General features: G+C 42.5%; 1 protein-coding gene across 2 annotated transcripts in view; it reads right to left on the bottom strand.

Annotated features, from left to right (window-relative positions):
- Positions 1-15,876: 15,876 nt before the first annotated feature.
- Positions 15,877-21,235, bottom strand: part of LOC147023080 (prokineticin receptor 2-like) — a 70,957-nt gene continuing 65,598 nt past the window's right edge. The window contains exon 3 of one of the 2 annotated variants that reach the window (XM_085888101.1): positions 15,877-16,723. In XM_085888101.1, coding sequence (XP_085744227.1) covers positions 16,355-16,723 — 369 coding nt within the window. In that variant the 3' untranslated portion in view covers positions 15,877-16,354. The remainder of the gene's footprint in view (positions 16,724-21,235) is intronic. The other variant, XM_085888102.1, reaches the window with a different exon arrangement.

Raw genomic sequence — 21,235 nt, 5'->3', positions numbered from 1 at the left:
GGAGGGAGGGAAAGGAGTAAGAAGGGATGCATTGTATTAGCAAAGCATAGGAAGAAAAAACAAGATAATAACTGAATGGAAGCGAGGGTCACATACAAACATAAGATCAGCTTTTTGCTGAGAAAGCATACAAGCTCTCTGTACAGCTTTCTTCTAATGATGGGAAAAAAGATGCTAAAAGGGCTAATATATACATTCAATACAAGTTTTAATGCCAGAATACTAAGGAGTCATACAATTGTCTTCCAGAACTCATTTTATGTTTCCCAGTAACATAAGAGTAAATTTATCATTAACAGAGATGCATATACTGTTAATTGGATTCAATAATAAGCAGCATAATACTTTTGATATTCAGTGTTAAGCAAGTACATGTAAAAGTTCATCAAAAATAGCAGCACATATGAGTTTTAACAAAAGCAGGCACATTAAGCACATTATATAAAGTGTGAGAGTGTGTACATGTCTTATTGTGCATGTCTAATGTAATTTCACTTCCACACAGGTGTGATGAGCGGGTTGTGCGCTGCAACCCGACTCTGGTATCCTGCTCTGCAGAGATCTTGGTGGACTGTTTTTTTTTATTTTTTATTTTAATGAAACTGGCTGCTCGTGCCCCAGGTTAAAATTTGCAGTCAATTTATCTGCAGTTGCTCGCCTGCTTTACCTTGCACTTCAAATTAATGCACCGATATCATGATCCTGGAGTTTGCGCTTCTGCCCACTGTTGCCCTTTGTTAATGATGTGTGTTCCCTCGGAGTTCCATGCCAACATCACATTGGACGACGTTGCTTGTGAAACATCAGCATGTTGAGCTGTCTTTATCACTGAAGCTCCTGCCAAACACGCCTCAACAATCACCCCCTCTTTAAATGTTACTGAGATCTACTCTTGCAGCCATGCTAGCCATAATTTTAGGCAACCAGGCCTGCGCAGCATTTTTATACATGACCTTCAGCATTTTGGGATGTTATTTGCTTCATTAACACATGGGCTACTCCTGTTAGGAAGCCGTTACTTTCGATATACTTGGTGTCCCTCATTTACCCATGTGTTTCAATTTTTTTGTCCACTACCTGTACAATGACGCACATTAATGCAGTAAAGAGACAAAGAGCAGAGTTCTACACCAATTCTATCTAGCTTACACAAACTTACTTAAGTTAGCATAACAGGCATCATCAGAATCTCTCCGCAGAAGGGTAGACAAGTAAGGGAATAAGAAAAGCAGAGGCATTGGCGATCTCTGGCTTATCCGGCAAGTACATGGGGGCACATGCTCGTCCAAAGTACAGGGAAGGTAAGGTGGTGAGTAGTGAAGAAAAATGGGGGTGTCTGGGTGCATGATGAAGAGGTACATGTGAGATACAGTGTCGGTGCATAAAATGAGAAAGACAGGGTGTGAGTAAGTGGTTGCTTTAAAAAGAGTGATTCTTCTGGCTTTGCCCTCACTGATTCATCCAAATGACATGACTCTTGTGCGTCCACAGTAAACGAGTCGGAAAAGCGAAAGAACGTGTGAGAGTCAGCGCTGCCTATCATGTATGATTGCTGATTTTGCCTCTCGCCCAATCCTGCCCCGGGACTGCTTGGCACTTGGTCCGCTTCCTCAGCATTCTGTTCCATTCCTTGCAGCACCAATCATGCAATAACTATCCAATGATGACTCCATCCCGCAGCAACTACAACGAGCTCTCACTCCAGAGGCTCCTCGTAATTCTCTCCAGCTGAAGAACTCGCCCCCGCAACCAGAGTTGATACTTAAGCACGTGGAAGGGGGTGGATGAGGGGGTGGGAGGGAGTTTGGGGGAGATCACGGCTAAATCCCTGTCTCTTGTGGGAGTGATTCCTGGGAGAATGGGTCACGTACCACCCTCTTTCCTCCAAGTGCAGCATGCTCATTGGTCCAGATTCTCTATGGGGTGATGTCACGTTCCCTGCAAGGTCGTTGTGCTGGAATCGCTTTCAGTTGTTCTCCGACTGTACCACGCATGTCAGCTCGCGACTCAACATGGGACCAATGTGTAGCAGTCCCCTCTGTTGCCCAAACACCCGGGAAGGGCGTGGATGGCTTGCTGGATAGCAGGGCGGTCCCTGCTGATAGAGGAATGTGAAGGAATCGTAAGCACACATTTGCACCTTGGTGTAAAAGGCTTTGTTTGTAACGGTGCTGAGCTTGGGTCCAGGTGTGAACCAAAGGTATCCGTGGGCGAGGCGAGATAATGGACCCGAGGTGTAGGAAGGCGGTGGGTAGTGGTAAGATGTATGAAGTTAGTGTGGTTGTGGAGTCGAAGCGTCGTTGTTTGGTGTTGTGGATTATGATAGAAGGCTGGAAAGACGAGCTTGAATGGTGCTGTTTGTAAAATAATAAAGTCCAGTATGTATCTGACTGGCATTGTGGGAGAAGTGTGAAGAAGGCTATGATTTGGTTGCGGCATGCAGATTCAAACAGGTTGTGGTGCGCCTATTGAAGTTAGGCTGCTATCAGGGAGTGCTTGGTCGTGTGAGGAGAAGATCATTTGTAGAGAAGATAATGCAGAAGAATGGGGGGAAAACATAAGTAATCCCTCACAACACATATTCCCTTTGCCACTCATGAGACAAAAGGGAAGGACCTTATCTGGAACAAGTAATAATGAAATAACTATATTAGGAGTCACTATATGTTGTGTGCCATTTGCCTTGGGGCCTCAGTTCCCAGAGCCATACCAATATCAAAAATATATAGGGGTAATACCCCTGGGTGCTCACCTGGTAGAATAATGATATTGAGGAAGAAGTTAATGTGGGACAGAATCAGCAAAATCTACCAGTGAACAAATGTTTTGGCAAATACCTGTTTTGGGGAGCAACCCCCCTCCCCCGTAAACACCACTAGACCCCGATTTTTTGATTTTTAATGTTGTGAACAAACTGGTACATCATACGTGATGAAGGTTGTGATCAAGTTTCATCAAAATTGTGTGTGTAGTTTTGGATAAGAGAGCAAATACATATTTTGGTGGGCACCCCCCCACCCCCCCCCCACACACGCACACCCTCAAACCCCGATTTTTAACATTTTTTTTGTCATGAACAAACTTTGGTTCATCATGGGCGATGAAGGTTTTGGTGAAGTTCCTTCAGAATTGTGTGTGTAGTTTCTGAGAAGAAAGCAAATACCTATTTTAGGGGGGAAATCTCCCTTAAACCCCCTCTACCCCGATGTTTTTTTGTTGTGAACAAACTAGGGTGGGTGATGAAGGCTGTAATCAAGTTTCATCGGAATTGTGTGCGTCGTTTCGGAGAAGAAACCAAATACCTATTTTGGGGGGCAACCCCCAAATAAATTTACATATTTTTAGCTTTTTTTGAGCTAAAAATTAAGATTTCAAATCAGTTTTACTTGTAAAAATAGAAACTTTCACGTTTCCTTTTGATCCACCATACACTTTTGTTAACTTTTATTCATTTTGCTTGAACAAAATCAAGAAATAGGTATCACTTGTTTTGTTTTGTTAAAATCCTTGCGGTAGGGGCTTTTGATGGTTATGCCTCGGTCACATTTGCTCTACGGCGAGGATACGGCGGCCGTACACCCTCTGAATTGACAGAAAGATGCGGCGACCGCAGATAAACTGAGGTGGCCGTAGGGTCGCCGTGGAATTATAACGCGGAGTTATAACTTTTTTTCATTTCTACGTTCGCCGTAGCAATTCGACAAGCCAAGCTGTTACGTAGATGTGTTCCATGTCGACCGTATGTAGGGCGTACAGTGGGCTTGTGTTATTCATGCGGCTGCCGTAAGCTCTTCTCAATGAAAAATGAATTTTCCCAACCCCCCAAAAATTACGGTGGCCGCACTATTTCCACTGTCGCCGTACGGTGGCCTTGCGGTCTGTGTGACTACATGCGGGCAACGCAGGGTCGACGCACGGTTCCCCTACGCCTGCTGTGCACCTACGTACGGCCTCCGTGGCAGTCTGCGTCGACCGTGCGTTCACCGTGCGCTACCGCTAGAGATCGGAGTATAGGTGTTTGTCTATACACAGTGGTGCCCCCAGAATCCGAATTTAATTCGTTCCAGGAGGCTGTTCTGATTGCAAAAAGTTCGCATTCCAAAAATATTTTCCCAATAAGAAATAATGGAGTGAATTAATCCGTTCGTGGACACAAAGGAAACCCACTTTCAAGACACTTTAAACTGAAATTCCCCATGTTTAAGGTAAAATAAATGAGTAAATGACCTTCCTTCGGTGGCGGTGTATTGTATGTAAACTGGTACAATCACCAATCCAAAGATCCACACAGGCTCGTGCTCCGTCCTGGGTTCCGATCGCTCTCGCACTCTGCGAGAGCGCTGCCCCCAGGGCAGCTAATTAAACATGATGCCCGCAGAACCACAATCACTTTCATCAAACGCATCGGACTGACGTAATCATGGATATTAAAAATTACAACCGGTTTTGCTGTGAAATTCAATCCTTGCCCGACAGTCCGTCACACCACATGATCGGATTGCTTTTTTTGTTATTAATTAAAACACAAGATGATTAAAAAAACAAACATCACAAATGAAGGTGAAAACACGAGGTAAGGCCAAAGTCACATTTGGCTCAGCGGCTGGAGGGTCGACAAAATGTTTGGGCACTAGCAATTATACGGCGGCCACAGTATTTCTACGGTCACGCAATGTAGCAGTCACATATGTTTTTATTTTTCGGGGAGCCGCATGGCATATTTATAAATCGTGGAGACCGAAAACGTGGGGTTGCCGTACGGTCTTTGATTTGATGTCGCACGGTGACCTTAGGGCGTTCCTGCGGCGGCCATAGAATTTTCAAGGCAGATGCAAGGTGCCTGCAAGGCGACCGCAAGGCGACCGCAGGGGGGGCCCGAAGCCGAACGTGCGGCCAGACAGACGGTAACGAATGGGTTAATTTTTTTTATTTTTTTTTACCATTTCTTTTTTTTCGGCTTGTCGAATTGCTACGGCGAACGTAGAAATGAAAAAAGTTATAACTCCGCGTTATAATTCCACGGCGACATTACGGCCTGTAAAATATAGCCAAACGGCGTAGGGCCACCCTGAGGCCACCTCAGTTTCTCTGCAGCCGCCGCACGTTTCTGTCAATTCAGAGGGCGTACGGCCGCCGTATCCTCGCCGTCGAGCAAATGTGACTGAGGCCTAAAGTATTGATCAACACGAGAGATGCTTTCACGAGGACTTCCACCGACTAACTGAATGAACAAAGCGCGAAGATGCGGGTCGAACAGGTGGGGGAGACACGTGAACAAACATGAACGCCACATTGTGTTAGGTTTTTTAAAATGTATTAGGTTTTTAGGGCAAAATTTTCTCGAAAAAATTGTTCGGATTCCAATTTGTTCAAACAATGGGGCGTTCGGATTCTGGGGGCACCACGGTATATTATAGTTATAGTATATTCAGTTATATATACTGGTATATTTTTATTTCAGTAAAAAAAAGAACTGGTATATTTATATATACCCACTTGTTACCGTCCGTCTGGCCGCACGTTCGCCTTAGGGCCCTCCTGCGGTCGCCTTGCAGGCACCTTATGTCTGCTTTGAAAATTGTATGGCCGCCGCAGCGACACCCTAAGGTCACCGTGTGACATCAAATCAAAGTCCGTACGGCACCCCCACGTTTTTGGTCTCCACAATTTATAAATATGCCGTGCGGCTCCCCGAAAAATAAAAACATATGTGACTGCTACATTGTGTGACCGTGGAAATCCTGCGGCCGCCGTATAATTGCTAGTGGCCGCAGATTTTGGAGACCCCACGGCCGCCGTGGCAAATGTGACCTCGGCCTTATCAACGGGATATATGATATTTTAATCCATCCAATCTGTCATTGAAAACTAAATACAATTCCCCCACAAAATGCTACTTCATTTGAACCATTTTGAAATTTTGACCTTATAATGGTTTAGATTTTTGTGTAAATCACTGAATTGGAGTATCATCCAAATAAGGAACCAAAATCTCTTGTAACTTCATGTCACAGCTTGCACCTGTAACATTCTCTTCTTAAAATTGATGCCTTTAAGACTGTCGCCGTGAATTGCACAACACACCAAAAATATTTTTTTATTCCAGACTTTTGAAACATCCTGTACAATCTCCTAATGTTTGTGTCCCATCCGTTTGCAGACCCTCACACGATTATCCTTTTCACATATTCATTGTGCTGTAATTGTCTGTGTCCCTCTTTTTAACAGCGAACAAAGGCTTGCAATGGAGATTGTACACCAATCACTTGCAAGATGAGGACATTAGTCGATTATAAGTGTACTTTTACATGATTTGCAAGGAGGTTAGACGATGGATGAACATGCTTTTGCTTTGAATTTTCATTGGAATTCCTTGGTGGTTCTTCGAATTTTAACACATTTGATACACATGCAAGGGGTGACATCTAATGTATACAGGTGAAATTGCACTTTGAAGAGGTTTAAAAAATGGTTAGCGTGCAAATACACTTTCCTGCAATTTATTGGGAATAGACAATTGTCAGATGTAAAAGTAAATCGATGATGAATTTGTCTCAATAATATTTTACGCCCAATATGCCATTCGGGTGTGATATGACAAGACGTGTTGCACAACGTACTGATCGAGTACTTGAGGCTTTGTCCTGCTCATCCCATGTAACCACTAAATTAGCGTTCTTCATTCAGTATAATGTTGCCATCACTCGCATAGGCATTAGCAATGATGACCTTGCCATCCTCAGAAGAGACTGAAAGATGGAGCCATATCATGGACACCTTCACATCCCATAATCATGCATGTTCCTATCTTCTTCTTTTTTCACTTTGTCATTCATTTCGCATCTGTAGGCATAACATGTGTGGGAGAGTAAATGATAAGGTTGTCATAGAAAAACAGTAAAATTGGGGAGTGCCGTGACCTCTTACCGTCGGAGTGACATGCACTGACCACTCATAATGGAAAGCATGACCCCCACATCATCCTCCAAGAAGCAAAATGTCATGGATTCCATTTGCAGAACTGGCACACAGGATAGAAACACTTCAATGGGTCATTTATACTTGTGGGAAGTCGAAAGGAAATTAGGAACCAATATAAAAGTACAATTTCAACTGTGGGAAACTTTATTATGCAGGCTCATGTTGCAGCTTGGAAAACAGAGATAACGAGAAAGAGCAATCGGAGATTGCAGACCCTCGCCAGGATGTTTTTGCGTGGTGTATTGACGACATAGGTTTATGTTCATACGGCACACAAATAGACCTTTTTGGTTTCATTGTATATGTACTATTGTGGATCGGCTCGCTACGCTTCCCTCTCCACAAGTCGTTACGGAGATTTACGTTGCAGATTTACTGTGCTTCATGATTTACACCAATCATAATCCAAACATTTACTTTGTACAAATCTGTTTGTAATAAGTTGATGTATTTATTGTACATCGCTCCTTCCCAATTCCATATCCAGGCGGTGCATGACGTCATCGCTGGGTGCTGAAGGTAGGGAGTACTCAGTTTTTAGTCCCTTTGTTTGTTTTCTTGTTTGTCTGGGTCACATCCCAGCCATCCTTTGAGTTCGCAAGCTGAAATTTGGGGACAAAATTGAAGATATACTTTGGCAAAAAAAGGATATTTTTTTTTATTTTTTGATGAATGAACGAATCAATTAATTAATTAATTATCGATTTATTAATTACTTAATCATTTTCTGCCTCATCTGGCAATATCTCATATTCTCATGCACCTTTCGAGCCAGGAAGCTGATATTTGGACATGACAGTGAGCAAGTGATTTGGCTGTAAAGGGAATTTTTGATTTATTGATTATTCAATTAATCGATTAATTATTCATTTTTCAATGAATTACTTAATTTTCAAAAAGTTACAGATTTGGGATGAAACGGTGGTAGTTTGGGTATACGATTAGCCAATTGATTAAGAAATTAATTATTTCATGATTATTATTATATTTATTTTAATTATGCAATTAATCAGTCAATTCTTGTACACCGCTGCTTCCCAATTCCATTTCCATGTGCTGCGCAGCGAGTAAGTATCATTTGTACACACTCACCTCAGAAGTACACCGTTTCCTCCCAATTCTGTCTCCATGTGCTGCACAGTGGCATTGCCGGGTGCCAAAGGTGCCCTGGCAATGTCGCGCGCTGGAAGATTTGTTATTTATTTATTAGGCATGGGCCTGGTGTACTTTGAATGTATCACTACTTGTTTGTGATTTATTTGTAATATAAATGGTCCAAGTGGCCTAAAACTCTAAATGGCCAACAGTCTAAGCTGTCTCATCTGTCTGAAGAGTGTTAAGGTCTAAGGGGTCCAAAGAAACTTGAAGGGCTGTAAAAGTCTCAAGGGTACAACAGGTCTAAACGGTGAAGGGATCTAAAGGTGTCTAAAGTTTTGATAGGGTATTAAAGGTAAAAGGGGTCTTCACGGCTCTTAAAGGGTCTCTTTTGGGTCATCTGGGTCTTTTGGGGTCTTCTGGGTACTTTGGGTTCTTTTGGGTCTTCGGCATCCTTTGGATCCTCTGGATCTTTGGGGTATTTTAGGTCCTTGGGAACTTTTAGGTAATCTGGGTATTTTGGGTTTTCGGGGTCAAAAATGTATTTGAGGTCTGAAGGGTCTTAGTTGTCTTAAAGGGTCTTTTTGGTCTTCAGGGTCTTTTGGGTCCTCATGGTCATTTGGATCCACAGGTTTTATGGGTCCTCTGTGTCTTTTTTGGTCCTCTGCATCTTTTTGTTCATGTTGGGTCTTTTGGGTCTTTGAGGGTTTTTGGGTTCTAAAGGGTTTTAGAGTTTGAAAGAGTCTTAGGGGTCTGAAATGGTCTTAGAGTTATAAAGGGTCTGAAGGTCTCGAAGGGTCTTAGGGGTGTTAGCGGTCCTAATAAATTTAATGGTTTCCGGGTCTTTCTTGGTCTTCATGGTCCTTAGGGTCTTCGTGAGTGAGGATTCTAAAGGGTCTAATGTAATTAATACACATACTCACATTTTTCATGGACAAACAAACAAAAAAACTGACCCAAGTGCAATACCCTCTCCTCTGGCGAGGGTAACTAACACGGCACTCAGTAGAGCACATACCTCCACCAGGCTGACTTGTTTGTTTTATATCCCACTGATAGGCTGGATCTAGCCTGGTGTTGGCTTCCTGGTTAGGGTAGCTGGCTTCGGATCTTAGGGTTCTGAGTTTGAGCCCCGTTGGCTGCTGAAATAACACCAGGTGGGGTTGACTTGACCTGTCATCCTTCCAAGGTTAGTGAAATGAGTATCAGTGTACTGGAGGAGGGGCACAGCCTCAGCAATACAGCTATGCTTCCAAGAAATGATAGCTACCTGGCAGCCAAGCTGCCATATGCAAGAACAGAACAGGCTAGATCTAGATCCAGACCTGAACCCAAATCTTATCAGCTTATTCTTGGCTCCTACTAACTCACCCACCAAGCCTTGCCACAACCCATCCACAACCTTTTGAAATATCAATTACATCATGCTATATATCGTTTTTATCCAGATCTCTCAATTATGAAGAATCACGTGAAAACAATCCTCTCGGATCCAGATCCGGATTTTCACCAAAATCGATTAAATTCGTCCATGTCACACACCCAACCTGTCCACCAAGTTTCGTCGGAATCCATCCATAACTTTTTGTTAAGTGATGTTTCTAAAATCCTCAATTTTCATCTGATTGACTTAAAATTTGACCATGATTTATATTTCAGGTCAATTAATTCAACTAGCCAATTATTTCTGAGGTCAACATTGACCAAAAGGTCAACATGGGCCCAATGTCAACAACTTAGGTGGGATTTCTAAATTCCTCAATTTTCATCCGATTGAAATTTGAAGAGGATTTATACTTCAGGTCTGAATTCAACCAGTCAATTATTTTTGAGTTCGACATTGACCAAAAGGTCAACATGGGCCCAATGTCAACAACTTAGGTGGGATTTCTAAATTCCTCAATTGCCATCCGATTGCCTTGAAATTGTAAGAGAAGTTATATTTCAGATAAATGAATTCAACCAGCCATTTTTTTTGAGGTCAACATCGACAAAATGGTCAACATAGGCCCAAGGTCAACAATTAGGGTGGTATTTCTAAAATCCTCAATTTTCATCCGATTGACTTGAAATTTAAAGAGGATTTATATTTCAGGTTACTGAATTCAACCACTAATTATTTTGGAGGTCCACATTGGCCAAAACGTCAATGGGGGGAGGGGTTGGAAATCACTTAAAACATGTAGAAATGCAAAAAAATTCTCTATTTGGGGGGGGGGCAAAAAAAATTGGGGGGGGGGGGGTTGGAAATCACTTCAAACATGTAGAAAAGCAAAAAAAATATTTTTTCTCTAACAATTTTTTTTGGGGGGGGGGGGACCAAGTCCAAAATTTAATGGCATGATCCTTGCTCCATACCTAACCCCCCCCACCAAGTTTCGTCGAAATCCGTCGAAGAGTTTTTCCGTAATACTGTTCACAAACAAACAAACAAACAAGCAGTCATAGACTGGTACTTACGAAATCGTCAACTTGACCTCTGACCTTGTCTAATAAAAGCAGTCTCTAGAGAAGGTAGCGATGCAAACCAGAAGTTTCTACGATGATTCTGTTCCAAACCATCAAAAATCGAATGTTTGACCTCACTGTGACCTTGACCGTTGACCGATTTTGACCAAAATCTAATCAGCACGAGCCATCACCCTCCTGAATCACGTGGTGTAATTTGACATTGGTAGCTTCTTCCGTTCTCGAGTTATCGTGCCTACAAACAAACAAACCAGAATTTCGTTCATAGAACGAAAAGTCTTGCCGAACCGAAGCACGTGAAGCGCAAACTGAAACAAATACTTGTGACGCATTGATCAGAGTCTATCACTCGGCGTATAGAGACTTGTGGAAAGAGTCTATTGATAATGATCTAAAGATTAATCTTAAGATTGAAAACTACCAATAATATATGGATGCTGGAGAACGTTCTGTTATTGCAGGAAGCATTTTTGGTTCCTTGACAAACTACAGACCTGGAAAGCGCTCATCAAGGACTTCCATATGAGGTATTACTCGATATGGTACCTAAGATTTGAAAAATTGACCTTGGGGTCAAAACATTTCGACCTCAGGCGCTAACCATGAAGGTCAAGGCCGATCTCCACCAAAAACTTATCAGCTGATCGCTAAACCATATGCTACATTCCTACAAAGTTTTGAGAAGATTCGATCAAAATTACTCTCAAAATTAGGGTTTCGTTGAACTCCATGATTTACCACAAAGTGACCTTGACCTTTGACCTTGACCTTGACCATTATGTGTGCTGAAGGGTATTCCAATAATACTATGATATGGGTAACCACAAGAGATTTCAATGAGAATTGCGCTCTACAGAGTGATTTAAAGGCGAAAAATAGGCGACGACAAACACTTTTATGAAACAAAGTGACAAACAAACAAATAAACAAACAAATAAATAAATAAACAAACAAACTAACTTAACGACCGATACAATCTTGCCGAAAATTTCGGCAAGATTAACAAACAAACAAACAAACAAGCAGTCATAGACTGGTACTTACGAAATCATCAACTTGACCTCTGACCTTGTCTAATAAAAGCTGTCTCTCGAGAAGGTAGCGACGCAAACCAGAAGTTTCTACGATGATTCTGTACCAAACCATCAAAAATCGAATGTTTTGGATGTTTGACCTCACTGTGACCTTGACCTTTGACCGATTTTGACCAAAATCTAATCAGCGCAAGCCACCACCCTCCTGAATCACGTGGTGTAATTTGACATTGGAAGCTTCTTCCGTTCTTGAGTTATCATTTTTTGGATGTTTGACCTCACTGTGACCTTGACCTTTGACCGATTTTGACCAAAATCTAATCAGCACTAACCATCACCATCCTGAATCACATGGTGTAAATTGACATTGGTAGCTTCTTCCGTTCTCGAGTTATCATGCCTACAAACAAACAAACAAACATACAAACAAACAAACAAACAAACAAGCAGTCATAGACTGGTACTTACGAAATCGTCAACTTAACCGCTGATCTTGTCTAATAAAAGCTGTCTCCAGAGAAGGTCGCGACGCAAACCCTAAGTTTCTACGATGATTCTGTTCCAAACCATCAAAAATCGAATGTTTTGGATGTTTGACCTCACTGTGACCTTGACCTTTGACCGATTTTGACCAAAATCTAATCAGCGCTAGCCACCACCCTCCTGAATCACGTGGTGTAAGTTGACATTGGAAGCTTCTTCCATTCTCGAGTTATGTTTTGGATGTTTGACCTCACTGTGACCTTGACCTTTGACCGATTTTGACCAAAATCTAATCAGCACTAGCCATCAGCCTCCTGAATCACGGGGTGTAATTTGACATTGGTAGCTTCTTCCGTTCTCGAGTTATCTGTACCAAACCATCAAAAATCGAATATTTGACCTCACCGTGACCTTGACCTTTGACCGATTTTGACCAAAATCTAATCAGTAAGAGCCATCACCCTCTTGAATCACGTGGTGTAATTTGACATTGGTCGCATCTTCCGTTCTCGAGTTATCATGCCTACAAACAAACAAACAAACAAACAGAAATGGAAGGCATCAATATACTTCGAAATCTTTAGATTTCGTAAGTAACAAACGGAAGTCATCAATATACTTACGAAATCTTTAGATTTCGTAAGTAACAAACAGAAAGGGGTGAAAACAGTAACCTCCATCCATCTTCGAAGATGGCGGAGGTTAACAAAACCTCCGCCGCCAATACTTCTGGGTCACTCAAGTGAACCTTATATCTTATTCATTAAATATGATGTCAACAGTGCTGACAGAGTTATAGTTCTTTTCTCCAACATTTTTTTTGGAGGGGGGGGTTGGAAATCACTTAAAATATGTAGAAATGCAAAAAAAAAAAATTTTCTCTAACAATTTTTTTTTGGGGGGGGTGGAAATCACTTAAAAATGTAGAATTGTAAAAAATAAAAAAATTCTCTATTTTTTTTTTGGGGGGGGGGTAACAATTTTTTTGAAGGCGGTTGGAAATCACTTAAAACATGTAGAAATGCAAAAAAAAAAGTTTTCTCTTTTTTATTTGGGGGGAGGTAAAAATAAATTTTGGGGGGGGGGGTTGGAAATCACTTAAAACATGTGCAAAAATTTTTTTGGGAAAATTTTTGGAAAAAAATTTTGCATGCAAAAAAAATATTTTTTTTCTCAAACAATTTTTTTTTGGGGGGGGGGGACCAAGTCCAAAATTTAATGGCATGATCCTTGGACCATACCTAACCCCCCCACCAAGTTTCGTCGAAATCCGTCGAAGAGTTTTTCCGTAATACTGTTCACAAACAAACAAACAGAAACGGGTGAAAACAGTAACCTCCATCCATCTTCGATGGTGGAGGTTAATAAAGAACCCATTTTGGATATGACAGCATTTAAAAGTCTGGATACAATCTATGCGATTGACCTGAGCGCTCAAAAGGAAACTATAAAGTCGAATTAAGTGGATACTTCACTATACATTGAAAGAGAAGAGAGTGAAGAAGTTGATAGATATTGTTTGCTTTTGGAAGAAACAGAATTACAGATTAATACAGATAATGGTGTTATGATTAGTCCCACATAGTTTTTTTGATAAATAAGTGAGTAGTAAAGTGCCAACTGGGGTATATGTTAATCAAATCAATCTTCATAAACTATCATCTTGTATTCAAAATCAAAATCCTTGTACGATTAACGTTAATACAATTCAGAGAAAAGGAGCAGTAAGAATTGATGTTTTGCTCACAAGAGAGCAATATATTTGTTTGCTCACAAGAGAGCAAGAGTTGTTCTTCTCCTCTATCCTGATATTTATTTATTTTCTCTGCTGCCTGGCCCACATCACTTTAGTCTTCTCCATACTCATCTTCAGCCCATGCTTCCCAAACACCTCCTTTCACTCCCCCAGTACCTCCTGCATCTCAGGCCCACTCTCCACCACAACAGCCAGAACTCTCAAGATCACCTTCCTGCTTACCAGCTCCATCACCATGATAAACATGAGTAGGTTGAGAGAGCTTCCCTGCCTCAAACCAAATGTTTATACTGAACTCTTCAGACATCCCAGGACCAACCAAAACTCTTCCCTTTATTCCCTTGTACATCCCTTCCACCAACCTGACTTCTGCTTCCGGCACTCCCATCCATCTCAGTGTCGCCAACACCATCCCTCTTGGGACAGTGTCGTCGGCCTTCTGCAGGTCAACAAATCCCAATGCCATCTCACCTTGCACCTCCAATCTATTCTCCACCAGCTGTCTCAGCGTGAACATCCCATCCGTCATCCCCCTACCCTTTCTAAAACCCTGCTGTTCTTCTCCGATCTCCATCTCCACGCTCTTCCTTATCCTCCCGTCCAGAATCCTCTCCAGCACCTTCATTACATGACTTAGAAGCGCAATGTCCCCTGCACTTCCCCGGATCTTGAACATCGCCCTTCCCCTTCCATATCGGCACAATTAACCCTGTCCTTCAATGCTCCGGAATTGAACCCTTGCTCATTCATATATTCAACATCCTCTCGTCCAACTGACTACGACTTCTTCTGCTGCAGTTATTATCTTTGTAAACACCTCATCAATGCCTGGCGCTCTTCCCTTCTTCATCCTCTTCAATTCCGTCCTCACTTCCTCCTCTGTGAGCTCCACCAACTCCACTTTCCCCTTTACATAACGTGGTAGCTCCAGCTTGCCGTTGCTTCCTTTGTTTCAACAGCTCCCCAAAATATCCTTCCCACACCTTCAATATTGCCCCCCCCTCTCTTTCACGAGCCTCCCACCAGCATCATTAATCACCCCCCCCCCTTTCATGTCATTCTCATCCCTGTCACGAGCCAATTTATATGTCGTCTTCCTCCCACCATCCTCGTCCAACTTGTTGTACACCTCCACTTTCATAATATTCCTCACCTTATCCACAGCTCTCCTTTGCTGCTTTCTTCTTCTGCCCATACAGGTGCAGCAACTGTGCATCTGGCTACCTCCCACTATCCTTGATCTTCTCTATCCTCTTCCAAACCTTCTTTTCACCCACTGCCTTCGCTACCTCCTCCACCCACCATACCTGGTTTCTATCCCTTGACAGTGCAGCTTTTCCTGACGGCATTGCACACAAAACTTCTGCAATTCCCCTAAATGCCTTTCCATACTTCCTCCACTCCTCCAAACCTTCCGCTTCTTCGCTAAGTTGCTCATACCAAGCCCTCAACATCTCCTTGTACTCTTATGAGGACATTTCCCCTACACTTCCCCCACCTAATAATATCCTGACCCCTTCTCTTAACCTCCCTCCTTTTCTCCATCCATACCACAAACACTACAAGCTTGTGCTGGGTAGTAACATGCTCTCTCGCCACTGCCTTGCAATCCTTAACCCTACACAACTGTCGCTTACTTTTCCCCACCAAATCCATTTCTGTTCTCCAGTGTCCACTCATATGGGGAATCTTGCGGCTTTCCCACTTTTGAAAGAATGAAACAGCTATGGCTATCCCATTCCTACCACCAGCTCCACCAGCTCTCGACCGTCTCTATTCCTTGTTCTCCACCCAAATTTACCAACACATTCTTCTTCATCAAACTCCGCTACTTCCACGTGCATGGTAAGGTAAGGTCCCCCGCAATGCACATAATTGTCATCAGCATAAGTTTTCATGATTGAGGCATCATTTTTGAGGAATAATCTCACTATAATATTACTTTTCTGTCCCATATTTCTGTCCATCATGACTTCGGCGCAGAAACCTTTAATGTCTGGTTTCCCCTTCCCTGAACCGAGACCAAATGTATAAAAAGAGACACCACACGGGCTGTTGTGAAACATTCATTGCAGTTTTTCCATAGGATAATCAATTTCTTTCGTATAAATGTAATAATGTCACATTGCAGCATGATGTATCATTCCACCTATGGTTGCTCCTCAAAGGTTTTATAATTACCAATAACAGTATGAAACATATTTTATTGTTAAAGACTGCAAGCAACAGTGTAGAGTTTTCAATCATAATGAATTATGCTGACACTAACATTATGAGACACACAGTGAGAAGTACGCTACTGCAACTCACATGTAAGCCATAATTATCAAAGTCAAATGCAAATGTGATGGTCAAAGTAATTATGAATGATGCATGCACAAAATTTATGGTATGTTGAATCTCGATGTATTTATTTGGTGAAGGTAAAAACTAAAATGGTGCATCCCTGGACCACCTCTATAGCTATGCAAAGGGATCTCATCAAACGCTGGGAGCACTGCATTAAGAGCAGCAAGCAGAAACTCATGCAGAACGTTTAGTGCTCAGGAAATGCAAATGATTTGGACTCAACCACTTCTTTAGGTCGTTCCATGGTGATCTCACGGAGAACACACGAGGTAAACATGGTCTTCAGGACCTCGTTGGTGTTGTTTTTGACAGTGACAATAAAAATGGTGTTGATAACACTGTTGCTCATTGCTATGCACTCCACAATGTAGAAAACGTTGAGCGAGTGACGTTGACGGATGAGAACGGTGGGAAAGAAGTCACGCACAATGGCGTAGCCATAGTAAGGAGCCCAGCAGAGTATGTAGGAGACGAGGATGCCCACGAGTACAAGCACAGTGCGTCGTCGTGCCCGGAGGCGCCGCCGAGTCTGCTCTGTCTCGTGCCCTGGTACTCTCTGCCACCGCAAGACATTATGGTGAAGACAACAGGGCAGGAAGGATAAACCAATTACCAGTGAAACTGATTGTAGGGTTTGAGAGTTATACACAAAAAAATTGGACTCCTATTTGTTTGTTTACAAATTCGAGGCAAATTGAATAGCGAGGTGATATAAGGTAGAAGGAAATGTGCTGACAGTGGGGTCATGGGACAATATACAACTCCAAGTAATACAGAATATGTGTGGAAACTTCAAAATTGATCACGTGGCATTTTATATCACAAAAACTTTACAGTGTGGTCCAGCAAGGTAAAATATGGTTATAGTACTGTATGTCCCAAAAATAATTTTCAGGTGTTGAGTTTGTCCCAGAAAGAAAATGATCACTCGGTCTAAATTTAACATTTTTTTGCATTTTAGAGCACAAAAACTACAGGTTCTTCGGGGAGACTACAGGTTCTCTTTCCCTGTTTATTAACATGGTTCTCCGGGAAGAGGTTTCCGAAGCCGTGCAACCTGTGTTTTTTTCAGTGCAAATTTATTTGCTCTAACCAAGAGGGATGGTGGTCTTAGTCCGATCGCTGTGGGCAATATTTTGCACCATCTCGCGATCAAAGCCGCAGTCCGTTCTTTTTCTGAAGATCTCAGGGCTGAGCTACGTCCTGTCCAGTTGGGCTATTCAAGTAAAGGTGGGTGTGAAGCAGCTGCCCATCCTGCCACACTTTATCTGAGAAATCCACCTCCTAATCACGTCTTTCTCAAGATCGACATGCGTAATGCATTTAATTGCTTGAGGCGTGATTATTTTTTTCATCTGAAGTATGAAAGCACACCCCCCAGTATATATCCGCTCATCTGGCAGGCTTACACCAGGCCTTCTGATCTGTTCTATGGCAACAAGGCCATTTATTCAGCAACTGGAATTCAACAGGGTGACCCCTTCGGGCCAGGTCTTTTATCCCTGGGTATCGACCCAATAGCCAAGGAGGTTCAGTCAGAGTTCAATATATGGTACCTTGACAACGCATCATTTGGGGATGAACCCGTGAAAGTGCTGGCTGACCTCCAGAATGTCATTGCCTGACTGACCAACATTGGCCTTGAGATCAATAGTGGTAAGTGCTAGTTGACCATCCTTAACCATGCATCGCTGGATGACTGTCAGCTTACCGAGGCCATATTTAAGGCAGTGCTCCCTGATATTAAGATTGTTTTGATCAATGACTGTACTCTTTTTGGTGCTCCGATCTCCCAAGGCCTTTGCCCAAAGCTATTATCGAGAAGCACGATGACTTGATCCGTATGGCAGGCCGTCTGGAGCAAATTGACGCACACAAAGCATTTGTGCTGCTCAAAAACTGTTTTGCTCTGCCCAAGCTCCTGTACATCATGCGTGTGTCTCCCTCCTTCCTGAATGGTGCACAGCTAGGAGCTTTTGACCACACATTTTGCGAAACTGTTCATAAAATCTCTAATGTTGCTTTTAACGATTCTGCTTGGATACAAGCTACGCTCCCAGTTAAGTAGGGAGGTCTGGGTTTCAGGAGGGCTATTGATATCGCTGTCCCTGGCTTCATCTCCTCATTGCTAGCAGTCCACCCCTTAGTCGATGCCGTTCTGGCCAACGTAATCGGTTTGTCACAAACAGGGGAGTTGACAGTGGCGGTGTTGTCATTGAGTTCAGCCCATCTTGGTGATTGCGAACCCGAAGGCCTGTCCCAGCTTCTCCAAAAAGCATGGGACATTGAGGCGGCAAGATTTTCTTTTGTCAGCCTGTTGAACAGTGCAGATCAGGTCACTAGAGCCCATATTTTGGCCGCAGCCACTAAAGAAAGTGGAATGTGACCACGCAGTCCCCATTCCCTCTTTGGGAATACAGCTTGACCCTGAGTCTTTACAGGTTGCAGTTGCACTACAAGTTGGAGCATCAGTCTGTGAGCGGCATAAATGTCAATGCGGCAGTATGATGGATACACTTGGACACCATGGTCTGTCATGCCATTTCAGTGCCGGTCGATCTTTTAGACATTCGGCCTTAAATGACGTGGTCAAACATGCCCTTTATGGGGCAGGGATACCATCTGTCCTGGAACCTTGGTGAAAACACCCACCTGGATGGCTTGACCATTGTCCCATACAAGAATGGGAAAAGCCTAACCTGGGATTGCACTTGCGTCGACACTTTCACCAAATCACACGTTTACAATACAGCCTCAATGGCTGGAGCAGCTGCCACCGATGCGGAAGTTCTGAAACGTAATAAATACATTAGCCTCAGCCAAACTTATTTATTCGAACCAATTGCCATCGAAACAATGGGAGTGTATGGCCAATCTACGTCCAACATTATTAGTGATATCGGTAGAAGGCTCGTTGTATCCACTGGTGATGGAAGGGAACTGGTCTGGTTCAAGCAGTGACTGAGCTTGGTTGCCCAACAGGGAAACGTCATGAGCATTCTGGCTTCGGCGTGGGAAGAACAAAATTCCACATTAGCACCATATTAAAGTCTATATTTTTATGGGGGTGTGGGGGTTTCACTCATTTATTTTGTTTTCTTTTTTTATCTTAAAAAAAAAACTTGCATTTACTTGGTTGGAGTTTAATTTTTTTTAAAAAAGAAGACTACAGTGTTGTTCAGTAAGGCCAAATATGATTATAGTACCTTTTGGGCCAAATCCGATTATCATACCGAATGTCCCCAAAATAATTTTCAGGTGTACAGTGTGTATCAGAAAACATATCACTTTGTGGAAAATTCCATTTTGTTGCATTTTAAAGCACAAGAACATTTCAGTATGATCCAGAAAGGCCAAATATAGTTACAATATATCCAATTTTTTTTCAAGTGTACACTGTATTCCAGAAAAAGTATCACTTTCTGGAAAATTCACCACTTTAAATTGCTCACTGAAAGTGGGCGGATGCTAATATATACAATCACTCTTGCCTCTCAGCTGTCTAACCTGGCTTTAACACCCAACTTTCTCCTCTCTCTCCTTTTGTTGCTGCCCGTGGAGGACGTGTTCGCAAGATCAGAAAGACCACCATCTTCTTGTCTCCTGTCCTCATCATGTTCCCTCCTCATCATCATTCTTTGCGCCCTGAGCCACACTTCAACATGTGCCACACCAGCCTTGCTCCATGTCATCTTGCATCTACAACCAGCTCGTACCTTCACAAGTCCTTGCCTGTTCCCCTTTTTTGTGTCAATCTGGTATTTGTCAGCTTTCTTAGTGGGTTCGGCCTTATTTATATCTGCTGTATAGATTGTGTCTCTTTCATTCATATCTGTGTCCTGTGAACATCAGATCTGTACCGTTTTTGTTGAGTGTATTGTCCACCCCAGTGTTTCTCAAGGTGGGGCGTGGCAATATTTTGGTGGGGAATGAGGATTCAGAATTAATGAATCAGTATATGATCGCTTTCATAGCTTTGCACTTTCAAATTTTCAAAAGTTTGAAGCTGCGACTGATGCCTCATAACGTCATAACTAAAAACTGCTTCACCGCACCCTTGTTTGCTGCAAGCTAAGATTTTCTGCAAGCTAAGAGAAATCGACTGGAAATCACGAAACGTGGTGACTTAAGGCTGAAACTGACAAAATTGGTTCCTCAAATCAAGCAAATCTGCAGCCAGCATCAAGGGCAGGGCTCCCATTGAAGTGAGAAGCAATTGAATAAAATTTACAATAAAGTTTTAATCAAGCCTTTTAAATACATATGTGGTATATACTGTAGTCTCTCCCAATCATGGTGGGGCGTACGATTTTTTTGAAAATCAAAGTGGGGCATGGGACAAAAAAGGTTGAGAAACACTGGTCTACCCTTTCCCCCAAAAACTTTGGAAATAAACCCCTCTTTAATTCAAAGAAGCGTTTTCCTATTTTCCTGGCTTCCTGCAAGAACACAGCCAGGTTTGGATTTATCGGGTTATCCTTGGGGAATCGTAGTTATAATACTGAACGCAGTAACAAGTAAAATAAGTGAAATCCTTCAATACAGTGCATGTGGTGAAGTAAAATGAGTACACTAATGTTAAAATATGCAATTTATGCTTTTTCAGTTGAAAAACAATGAAAAAGCGAACTTAATATTTGAAATGTAAAAATCTTGTTATTATTGTGAAAAGCACCTTTATATATAACAGAAGGAATGAAATCGTTCGATACAGCATGGCAGGGGGCCGCAAAGGAATGATAGCATAAGAAGAACTTAGCTTTCAGCATTCGGCGATCGGTGCGAAATGCGATGGTGGGCGGAAGTGACGTCTTTCGGCGCGAAATGCCATGGTGGTCGAAAATGACGTCTTTCGTTCGTTCGTACATGAGGGGCGCGTTTCTTCGTTTTTTTCTGTCAAGCAATAAATTAAATGGTTTTCACATATATAACACATTAGTTTCACAAATTTCCATTGAAATACTCGGGTATTTCCGTCAATTCTCGCCATTTCCGTCGAGGTTACGCACTGCATCTACCAGACGGCCGTCATTGGCTGTCTTGAGGCACGTAGGGGGGGGGGGGGGAC

The sequence above is a fragment of the Eptatretus burgeri genome, chromosome 7 (assembly GCF_056783735.1).
Source record: "Eptatretus burgeri isolate ZD-2024b chromosome 7, Ebu_testis_v1, whole genome shotgun sequence".
In the NCBI taxonomy this organism is placed as follows: Eukaryota; Metazoa; Chordata; class Myxini; order Myxiniformes; family Myxinidae; genus Eptatretus; species Eptatretus burgeri.
The sequence above is the reverse complement of the archived record's forward strand: the minus strand, read 5'-3'. Positions and strand labels throughout refer to the sequence as shown.